The sequence below is a fragment of the Piliocolobus tephrosceles genome, chromosome 4 (assembly GCF_002776525.5).
Source record: "Piliocolobus tephrosceles isolate RC106 chromosome 4, ASM277652v3, whole genome shotgun sequence".
Classification (NCBI taxonomy): Eukaryota; Metazoa; Chordata; class Mammalia; order Primates; family Cercopithecidae; genus Piliocolobus; species Piliocolobus tephrosceles.
In genome coordinates, this window is record NC_045437.1 from 178474594 (window position 1) to 178485934 (window position 11341).

Consider the following 11341-nt stretch of genomic DNA (forward strand, 5'->3'; position numbering starts at 1 on the left):
GCACCACCCTGCTCGCTGCCGCTGTCTCGGTCCGCCATGATGCTGCGCTCCGCTGCCGCGCCGCCGCCGCCTGCCGCTCCGCCCGCCGCCTCAGTCGCCTCAGCCGCCGCTGCTTTCCCTCCCCGGCTCCGCCTGCTGCCGCCGCAACCCCCACAGCCAGTCAGCCACTCTCGCGAGATCTGCGGGAGAGACGAGACAGACGAGACCCGGTAACAGGGCACTGACTCCCCAGTACAGTAGCAGAGCGCCCTACTGTACGCGCCCACCCGCCCGCCGGCACGTGACCTGCGCCCCCTCCCCGCTGCCAGCCCCCCGTCCGCCCGCCCGCCAGGCGGCGCCCACCCACCGGCCCTCACCCTACAACCCTGGCTGGGTGGGGGAGAGGGAGCAGGACGCGCCGCGTCGCAGCTGCTGCTGCCGCCACCACTGCTACCACCACCACCACCGTGGCTGTCGCTGTTGGCCAGACCCTAGGCGGCCTCGGCCTGGAGAGTTAGGGGACTAGGGGTGAGAAGGAGTCTGCCATACTAAGCACAGGGAGTGGGCCTAAGCTCTGCTTTCCAGTGACCCCCTAAAGAGGATGTGGGGGGAGGGGCCTGCGGAGCTCAGCAGAGCCCGCTGCAGAGAGGGGACACCGAGTCACGGCCACCCCCTCTCATGCGGGCCTGAGTCAGATCCAAACCCAAACCTAGACAGGCCCGCCCGCCACCCGGCTGGGTTGTCTCCTACCGCACAGCCCTGGCCGCTGAGGCAGGCGAGGAAGAGAGGTGGTGCGGTGGTAACCCTTAGCTGCAGAGGGGGCTACTGGGGATGAGGACGGGGCGCCGGCAGCAGTGGCGCGCAGACACCTAGCCTGTCCCTCCCCTCTCCCTCCTCTCGCTCCCGCCGCTCCCCCTCCCCGCGCACACGGCAGTGGCTCTGGCCTCAGATGATCCCGCTCCCCCCTCCCCCCAACCGCAGCCCCGCACGGTCGGGCGGGCGGGCGGGCGCACTCACCGATGGGGGGAGCCCAACAGAGGACAGTAGACGCACCAGGGCTAGGGTGCCCGCAGTGCCTGTTCCCGTCGACTCTGCCCTTCCCCACATGCAACAATCAAAAAGAAACCCCACACTCACCCAAAAACCTGCAGCCAGTCCCCCTTGGGATCAAGACTGCCTGCCTGCCCGCCCGCCTCCCCCTCCTCCTCCTAAGATTTGGGGAAGGGGGCACCCTGCTCAGGGTTGAGCCCAGCCTGGGTTGCTGGCCAGCTCTGCGGATGACCCAGGCCCTGTGAGCATTCAGACCCTAGCCCACTCTTCTTCCTTTCTGGAAGGACCCAGAATGGAGAAGAAAACCAAGCAGGCTTTCGGAAATTCATGAGCTAAAAATGTCAGGAATTTCCTGGGAAACGCAGTTCCTTACGGGATTCATTAAAGCAGGTTCGCTTGCCCCTTTTACTCTTCCTCCCAGAAACTTCTGTCAAGGAGAGACCCACTCCCAAAAGTAAAACATTAAATGGTCGCTGGTTTTTATGCAGACAGCTAGGTTGCTGACCATTAATTAACCAGTGAGTCTTCGGACGGTGATAGCTAAAAGGGATCTTCTCTGGTGTTAGAAAGGTGCTCAGGAGTACAGGAGGGGCTCAGAGATTAACTGATTTCTCTCTTACTAGACCTGATGTATAACCTAGGGCCTATTTCCAGATAGTATTGAGTGCTCGTACTCTCTTACTGCAGTCTGCAGCGCTGGCACTGTGGGGAAAGCTAAGGCCTATCTCCAGGGGACCCCCTGCCAATGCTCCCACACTCTCCCCCATCACCTTCTACAGGCAGCTGAGAGGATACAGATCACACAGCTCTGCCCCTGGCTTTCTCAAGCACATATCGTTGCCTCTATCCTGAGAAAAGTATACCTGTTCCATTTGCAGGTTCTATTCCCATTGAGCATCTCCTTCTTCCCCCAAAAGTAAGGAGACTTGCCTCCCTCACTCTCAGCCGGAGGGACAACTGGGAATATGGTTGCCCAGCTTCCTAGAAAAGAGTGGACTAACGATCAAGAAAACAAGAGCAGCCTAGAGAATAAGCCTTGTTGATTCCTGAACCCTCAAAGCCCCCTTACCATATCCCTTCACCTCCTGAACAAACTTGCCTGCTAAGTATTCATTCACAGCTTCCTTTTTCTCTTAGCAAGAGCCCCATTCTACTCAGCATTAGCTGCTTCAGCCCTGGGCTGAAGTTTGCGACTTCCCACTGAAAAGAAACAAGAAGCACCTGGCCACCAAGGAGCAAACAGGCGCAGTCCTGTGCACCCGTCTCAGAACCACCCACCTATGCCAGTCGTCCCTGAAATGGCTCTCTGAAGGGAAGGCCCCACACCAAGAGATAAAAAAAACCTAGTCTTTGGGCCCCATAAAGAACTTCCCCTTATTTGGGGGGCAACCTCTAGTACCCTGTAGTACTCTCTCCGTGTTGATTTTTTCTGCACTCCCTCCCCTGTCCCAAAGTCTATTGGGAAAGGGACACAGGAACTTTTGAAGCACTTTCAACTGCACAGAAATACATGTGTGAAGAAGCAGTAGCTCCTCCATACTCAAACAGTAGCAATCAGGACCCTGGATAGACCCCAGTCTCTCCAGGGACAAAAAGGCTGAGTAGCAGGCTCTCTACAGAGAATGGTGTGGGGCATTACGCTTCACTTGTAAACTGAGGCTAAGATCTGGTATAATCCGATCTAGAAGGGCTGCTGCTCTTCCTCAAGAGTTTACCTCTAGTCAAACCAAGCCCCTGCTCCCTAATGAGAACTCAAGGCAGCAAAAAGGCCAATGAGAATACGATGAGGACCCCACCCACCCCCTGCCAGTCCCTGCCTTTCCTCTGTGCTGACTGCTGCCCCCAGGACCGAAGACGAAGACTCGAAACTGCCCACCTTCCTATCCCTACTTCCAGTCTAAATTTTCTTGCCCTCCGTCCTAGACATCTATATACAGGGATTCCGAAGTGATCTGAGTTTCGAAGTGCCCTGTTTTTCTGAAAAAGTGATTGCCACCAAGAACTGACTTCTTAGTTCCCCAGCGCAGAGGCAACTGATGAAGTTTCTAGACAGAACACAAGTTGAATATCATTTGTACACTTAAACTGGGAATTTTAAGCTCAAATCAGCAAATGACTGGGACCTAGATCTCTCCACATAAATATGTACTTATTTTATTCTATTCATTATATATGTATAAAACTTTTGCCCTTATATGCCAGCTTCTCTCCCACTTTATAAGAGTATCTAAAAAGCAAACAAGATTAACAATGCCATTTCCGAAATCATTCAGTGATAAATAGGATTTTTAGCATATTTTCACTACTGAAACGAGAGTTAATTTCAGAATAAGCCTGTAAGTGTGGGCTTTTTCTCAGACTAAGGAGGTGAAAGGCAGCTTTCCTTGGGCTTTAGTGTACAGTAGCCTTAAAAGGCAATCTGGGAGAAATGAATATAAACTTCCCAAAAAGTCTTAAAAAGTTTAAATAAAACTTCACAGTTATATTTGCATTTTAACACTGAAAAGTCATTAGAAAATAAATGGATTTTAAGACTTCTAACCATTCGTTAATTATCTAAACAATATACTAACTTCGTGAATGAAAAGTCTGTTCTAGTATCCAGATGTTAGAATTTGTTACTGTAAAACAAATAGTTGTAAAACTAAATGTATAATTTCATTACAATGTAGGAAAGACAAAAGGAAAACGAAATATACAGCAAATTAATATGCAGCAAAAATCCATGTTAATGAAAAACTTGTGAAAAAGTAAACATTTCCTTTCTCCTTAAAATATGCTTACATTTTAAAGACAATGTCTCTAGATTTCTTGAGCCCTTTTATTATTAATACAACAGACACATTTTAAAGAGAATAGAGACTGCTTTATTTTTAATCCCACTGTCTCTATATATTTAACAAACTCTTACCAACAAAAAATTGTGCGCAAAGAAATAGACATTAGGCAGAACAAAAAGGAAAAAAAGCTTTAATTTTCTTCAGCCTGAACTACAGGTGATTCTGAAATAATCTAATTCAGCTTTGGTTTTATAAAGTAAAAATCAACACACATTTATAAAATAGACTTGGAAAGAGGTTGTCTACCTCTGGGTAGTAAACCCTTCTGATTATAGAGCTCCTAATAGAAACAATATGTTGATTAATATTTTACAAAATCACAAATTTCCAAAATAATGAACATTAGAGCTTGTGTTTTCAAGTGATACTTAGGTTAAATACCAGTCTTAAACCAGACAACTATCTTCAACATCCAAATCATTAAAACTAACTGGGATGTTGTACTGTAAATGTTCAAAGTGGAGGAATTAGCCATTTCTTCTCATGACTATCTACCAAAAAAATTGAGAAACTCTCAAATACATCTTAACATTTAACAACAACAACGACTAATAGTAACAGCATTTCCCAGATCGTTCTTTAAAAGCGTATCCCTTTTCTACAGTTCACTTAATCTTGAAAATCATGCCTCTTAAATGCTATTTTAATGTTTAGAATTAAAGATATGAGGTAAACATTTAAAATATGAAGAGAACAATCCACTTGATAAAAATCCTCGCATTTCCAAAATGTTTTCATTTTAAGCATTTGCAGAAGAGTTAAATAAACGTAGCAGACATTCTAAATTCGATAAAAGATTCAGAGAACCCGACATTTCATGTACTCCAAAGGTCCAAACAGAACCGATGTAAATGTCAATAGCTGTCTCCCTTCCGGCTGATACTTAAATGGTTTTACTAGTACTCAAAGCAATGAAATCAGCAACTCTCTCTCCACACTCTAGTCAACACTCCAATTTCCAAAGCCGCAATTCGCAAACGTCAGTTGGGCGGGGGCGGTGGGAGATCTTGAAGTAATCCAAAAATTTCCTTTCCCCTTTGACAGTCCACCAAAAGATGTCAAACCAAATCCAGCCTATTGTAAAGCTCTGGGACCTCCCTTCCAAGGACACCGAACACAAACATAGACACCGCTGCGAAAAGCTGTCCAAAAGCGCCCGGCCGGCCAGAAATGTAAGGAGCCCAGACCAAAACGAATTAGAACCCTCAACAGAGGGTCCCGCCGACACCGCGGAAAGGAAGGTGGCATTTATTCCGGGGTAGACAGCTACGAAACAGAGTTACCCCAGCCAGTCTCTTGGGCCTCTCCAACCCAAGTTCAGGTTTATGGCAGATATATTGGTTGGGTGCCTTCCCCTACAAACATCACAGCCCGCCTCCGGGTCCCACCGCCGCTCACAGAGAAGACCCCTCAGCTTCACATCCGTTCCTTTTGCCCTCGGACAAAGGCAGAGGAGCTGTGGAGCTGACCCAGCGCTGTCGGGCAGTAAAAATGCCTTGTTCGGGCCACCCATCTTTGGGCCTGGCTTCATCTGCGATGTCAGCACCAAAGGGTTTTTTTTGTTGTTGTTTTGTTTTGTTTTCTGGTTTTGTTTTTACAACGCATCCTGGGCGGGTGTATGCATTTGGTGGTGGTGGGGTGGGGGCAGCCGAACAGAGGAGGGGTTGGCAGTGAAGCCTGGGTTACAGAACTCTCCTTCCTCTCCCTCCTTCCACTGTTGCCGTGCAGGGAGTGTCAGCCACGTCTAGCGCACAGTCCCAGGCCCCAAGGCGAAGGCGGCCAGGGGAAATGGGGCTCAGGGATTGCTAAGCAAACGCATCACTGGTGGTCTCCAGCGCCTGCGGAGGTAGGATCGTCTCTTTTCTTAAGGGGCGTGTTATTTTGTTCTCTTTTGGAAGTAGGAGGGGGTTCATTCGTTTCTCGCTGCGGGGGGTGGGGGAGAACGTTGCTGCACCGCCTGGGTCTCCAAGAGGGAGGGTGCGGGGATGTCTGCAATGGTACTATAATTATTCCTGTGCTGAGAGGGCAAGTAGAGGGGACGGGGCGGGCGGCACCTCGAGCTGTGGCAGTGGCAGCAGGGAAGGTCGCGAGGGGCTTACCCGGGCGGGCGGGCGCTGTCCTGCCGCAGGTGAGGGAGGGCGCAGGCTGGCGGGAGGGAGGGCGCGCGCGAGGCAGGCGCGAGGAAGGGGGAGGGGAGGAGGGCGCGCGCGCGCACACCTGTCCTGGACAGCGGCGCTAGCCGAGCTGCGCCTCACTTGGGCTGTGCGGGCTAAGGAGGAAGGAGGGCGGGCTGGCAGGCGGGGGCGGGACGCCGAGGGGAGGAGGAGGAGGCGGCTCGGATGGCTGGCTCGGCTCTCGCTCGCTCTCCCTCCCGCGGGCAAGTCCGGCGCACACCCTGCTTCTCCCGCTCACTCACAGCCCCCTTGGCTCTCCCTCCTCCTCCTCCTTCCCCTGCGGGATCCGCTCGCCGCCGCCGCCGCCGCCGACGGCAAGTCGTGGCAGCCAGACGTCGGCGCGTAACCCGGCGCTCCGTGCGTGACTCCAGGCGACGTCAGCGCGCGCTCCGCGTTCCCCATCCCTCCTCCCAACTCCGTGGCTCGCGCCCTTCGCTCTCGCGTCCCTCGGTTTTAGCTGCCGCCGCGGCGGCCGCCGAGCGCGCTCTTTCCGCCCCCCTCGCGCGTGAGCGCGCCCTCTCGGCTGCGGGCGCGTCAACATTCCGCGGCCCAGGCCTTGAGGCGCGTCTGAGGAGGGGGCTGTCTGTGGCCTCTCCGCCCACACTTCCTCCACCCACCGCCCGCAGCGTCCAGAAAGACCTATTACTCGTTGGGCTTCTGAAGGCCGAAGCCAGGCTCAGGCGGGGATAGAACCCTGAAGGGCCTGCGCCAGCTCCAACTTAGGGCCCTGTGCATCGTTGCGGCTGCCGCTACCGCCGGATCACGCCGCACCCCCGCCCCAACTCCGCCCGTGTCTCTGAGGAGGCAATAGGCCTTTCATCTCCCGGGAAGGTCTCACCTTGGCCCTCAGACACCCGCCGAGAGGGGTTGTAAGGGGAGAGTTAACATAGACAAGAGGGGCTAGACCACTTTTCAGGCTCTGGCCCCGGGAATCCCTGACAGGAAGCGTGGGGTTGATGCCCAGCCTCCCACGCAGTGTAATATATTGAAGCCGGGCCCCTTTGAGGGAATGCGACTTCCTTGGGCCGAGGGGGAAAGGGTAAAAGTTAATTTTCCTAAGTTGCTACGCAAGGGCTAAATGTGAAATTATAAAATGTCCTTTAAGACAGTCTTCTTGAAATCGTATCAAGTTAGACAAGATTTTTGGTGCACGGTAACGCTTTCCCTCGCTTTCTATGCTGTCACGTTTCCATCCTGCAACACTGAGTACGTAGATGGAACGTGATCAGCTCATAACTGCAGCAAAATAAAAACTGCCTTTATCATCTTTATCAGTATTTAAATAGACCTCGGAGAAGTCCAACTCTGATTTAGGAAAACTTAATCATTGCCTCAACCTATTTAGCTGTGTTTTGTTTTGAAGTTACTTTGCAGATACACCCTTTATTAGGCTATGGTAGACTTTTAAACTCACTTGTTAGAGGACCTTTTCTAGAAGCATATCTAGTTGAGCCTGCGAGGCAAGTAGGACTAAGGTATAATTAATCCCATTTTACAGATGAAAACTGAGTCATTAAAATGTAAGTCAGTTGTTCAGCGTTGTGAGGAGTCTATCACTGATAGAGGGAAAACTCTAAGGTATATTATTGCCTGCTTTATTCAGTAAACCAGAAATCTCTCAATTGTTTTCTTCCAAGTATCTTTTGCTGCCCCCTTTTAGTATTGTAGGCAGTGCCTGATGGCTGAGAAGAATCGCAGAGGACTAGAAAAGGTTTTGAGTCTGAAATTTTCTGCCACAGAGAATTAGAGCTCAGAAATAAGTTATTGCGAAACAATTCAACTTCCCTGTTAACACACAACAACAACATCATGCTTATTAATTCCCAGCTGGAGGTGAGAAAATGAGACTGGCTTAAGGGTGATGGGTCATTTCCTTTGAATTGCTTCTTTATATTCACCTCATCTTTAGGTGGCAGCACTACTATATAAATATCCTTGGAAGTACAGTCTTCTGCAACTTAATATCCTAAAGGATATTCTGTCCTAAATGTTTCCAACTGTATTGTGGAGATTAAAAGCTGGTGATTTTATGATATAAAATCATAGCTGAGAATTAGAAAACTTGGAAGTTCTAGAGGAAAAACAGAAAGGCTATCAGAGACGTTAATAAAATACATGGAGCTACGGAGGGAAAACGTTAGAAAGTTTCAAGAAAAAAGTTTTTTAGGTGTTTGAGGAGCAAGTAGCATCTCTTTAAACCTTGTCTTTTATTGAAACATAGCAGAAGATAACCTTCCAAAGCAAACCATCCCTTCTCAGTACTGCATATTTATCAAGCATTTACAGGTTTGAAGTTGCTAGTTATATAGTTGCCTGTACTCAACTGTAATTTTAAAATTCAGATGCAGTTTTTCCTAATTAACAGCATCAAGCTTATGAAAATTCCAAGTAAGACTTTATTGTTGACCCTTGTTGAAGAGAACTCTACTTGGCTTCTTTCCTGGCTTTCCTAACTTGTTCACATCCAAGATAAACTGCCATCATTCAGGCTTACAGATGGGGGAAGGCAAGCTGAACCAAATGTAAAACGGTAGCAATTTACAGGTAATTCTATATCTTAATTTCTTCCACATTTTTAGGTTAAGAAATTGTGATATATGGGGGTTACTTGGATCAAGTGTTTTCTAAGTAGAACTTTGTCATAATTAATTTTGTGTATTTATAGTAGTTCTCTGTGTCCCTTTATCCAAGCAACCCAATACAACTGAATTTATATGCATTTAAAAATAGACTCCATTTGATTTACCGTGTAAATACAACCACCAAGGAATATAGAGGTATGACAATCAGGAGTGGGAAATAAAAGTATTTCTGGATAGAGGATGAAGTGTTAATAGTCTTTCTTCATGGCAGCTTCCATCGTTCTCAAGTCAAACTTGGAGGAGGAGTCTCAAGCAAATTGGTAGTACTCAAACTCTGCAGTATTATGTTAAGATTTTTAAGCTCTCTGGTGCCAACAAATCATGCAGCCTGGGGGCCTTTGCTCCAAACTTCTGCCAACTCCATTTTGGCAGTAAAATGTTCTGTTGAACAAAGTTTGCACGTGTTTAGGGTGTGAAGTGGTTCCTCAGGCATTTATCTGGTTTTATTCCAGTTTAGGGACTTGAAGACAAGGGTCAGAAGTGTGAGACTTGTAGAGTTGATACGTGCACTGAAACAGACTATAGTAGCAATCTTGAATTTTTGCTTTAAGCAAGGACAGCTTTTTCTTTGTTGATGTTGGAGTAGTTAAAGTGAATCCTTTAGTTTACTCCTTAAATGCTAACATGATATTGAATTGGTTTTCATAATCAGGTAAGCAGAACCCTCTCTGTTGAGGGGATAAAGCTGGGGAACATCATTTCTCATCCTCCTAACTACACCACCACCAAAATGTGTTTATCCAGATGAAACTCACTAAACAATAACTTGAGAGCAAAGGGACCAGTAATTATTTAAACTTGATCTCATTTGTCAAATTTTATGTAACTATGAGTCTCTGATCTTTTTTAGTATCAGTTGTCTGGCTTCATCTTTTTGACCCATCTCCTCCCATTCTGGAATCATTGGTTAACAGCACCTGAGCCAGATGTGTGTGCTAATTTGTTTTATTCCAAGGGTTCCTCTTCCTATAGAAAATGTATACAATCTCAATTTCCATTATTTTTTTCAAGTAATTCTCATAGAAAATCTTTATAGAATCTGGGATAACAGTTTGAAAGTCATTAAGTACTGTTGAAGCATATTTTTCTTTATCATTTAAGAGTAATGGCAAGAATAAAATACCAAAATAAAAGTAACAGATGTTGAAATGATACTGTTGTCTTACATTTACCATAATCAGCAAAATGTAAATTTGTAGGCTACAAGTATGACAATTTGAAAATGGTAGTTATTCTTGATACTTTTGCAGTGTGACCTAAATTCTTATTTGCACCTTTATTTTCTTTCCTTGTTTTTAAATGTAATTCAGATGTCAGAACTAACATGTGGATGAACTTAGAGATGGAGAAGAAAGCTGAGTTTTTCCAAAGAGTGAATGTATCTGAACTGGATAGCACTATTGAACTTTGTTGCATATTTTATGGTAGTTCTAAAACTGCTTTGCTTGCTTACTTTTAAATGCAACGTGTTGCTGTACATACATACAACCAGACACCAGTGCCTTCTGAGGCTAATCCAGGCCATTTTTATAACCTAATGCAGTAGCACTTTGCAATTAGATGAAGAAGGTCAGTGGGATTTCTTTCTGTGGTGATTAAAATGTGTCGGGAAGAAATCAAGACAATACTCCAAGTGAAAAATATAAAGTCAGTTATTTCTTTAATATTTTGTGTTATAGTAATCATTTTTATCTTTTGAGCATACTTTTTTGTCTACTTAAATACTCAAACAAAATACTCAAAATTAATTATTAAATGTAAATGTAACCACAATGAGATATCATCTCATCCCAGTTAAAATGGCTTTTATCAAAAAGGGAATAATGAATACTGGTGGAAGGATGTGGAGAATGGGGAACCCACATACACTATCGGTGGGAATGTAAATTAGTACAGCCACTATGGAAAACTCTATGGAAGTGCCTCTGAAAACAAAGTAGAACTACCATATGATCCAGCAATTACATTAGTGGGTATATATGCAGAAGAAAGGAAATCAACATATCAAAGAGATAGCTGTACTCCCATGTTTATTGAAGTCCTATTGAAATAGTCAAAATATGGACTCAACCTAAGTGCCCATCAGTGGATGAATGGTTAAAGAAAATTGATTCATATGCAATGGAATATTATTCAGCCATAAAAAAAATGAAATCCTGGCCGGGTGCAGTGGCTCATGCATGTAATCCCAGCACCTACCTCATGAAGACAGAGAGTAGATTGGTGGTTACCAGAGGTTGAGAAGGGGAGAGGAGAAGAGGGATGAAGAGAGGTTGATTAATGTAAATATACAGTTTGATAGTGATAAATCAGTAGGGTGGCTATAGTTTATAACAATCTATTGTATGTTTCAAAATAGCTAAAAGAGAATAATTCAAATAACATAAGACAAAAATTTAAGATGATAGATATCCCAATTACACTGATTTGATCTTTACAAATTATATGAATGTATTAAATTATTAAATGTAGCCCCAAACTATGTACAAGTATTTTGTATCAATAAAAAATAAAATTTAAGATAAAGTAAATGTAATGATTAGCTTATATTTCCTAGATAGGAAATATTTACTTAATAAGTATGTATATGATGAGTTTTTTTATATTACTATAAAAATAGACATCTTACATAAACATGTTACGCTTGGTATTTAGA

General features: G+C 45.8%; 1 protein-coding gene across 1 annotated transcript in view; it reads right to left on the minus strand.

Annotated features, from left to right (window-relative positions):
• The window catches only part of LOC111528309 (transcriptional activator protein Pur-alpha), a 20974-nt gene extending 14595 nt beyond the window's left edge, over nucleotides 1-6379 (minus strand). The window contains exons 1-2 of the mRNA XM_023195011.3: nucleotides 5969-6379; nucleotides 1-179 (exon numbers count right to left, since the gene is read on the minus strand). The exon at nucleotides 1-179 is cut by the window's left edge and continues 14595 nt beyond it. Of these exons, the coding sequence (XP_023050779.1) occupies nucleotides 1-38 (38 nt within the window). The 5' untranslated portion in view covers nucleotides 39-179; nucleotides 5969-6379. The remainder of the gene's footprint in view (nucleotides 180-5968) is intronic.
• Between the last annotated feature and the right edge of the window lie 4962 nt (nucleotides 6380-11341).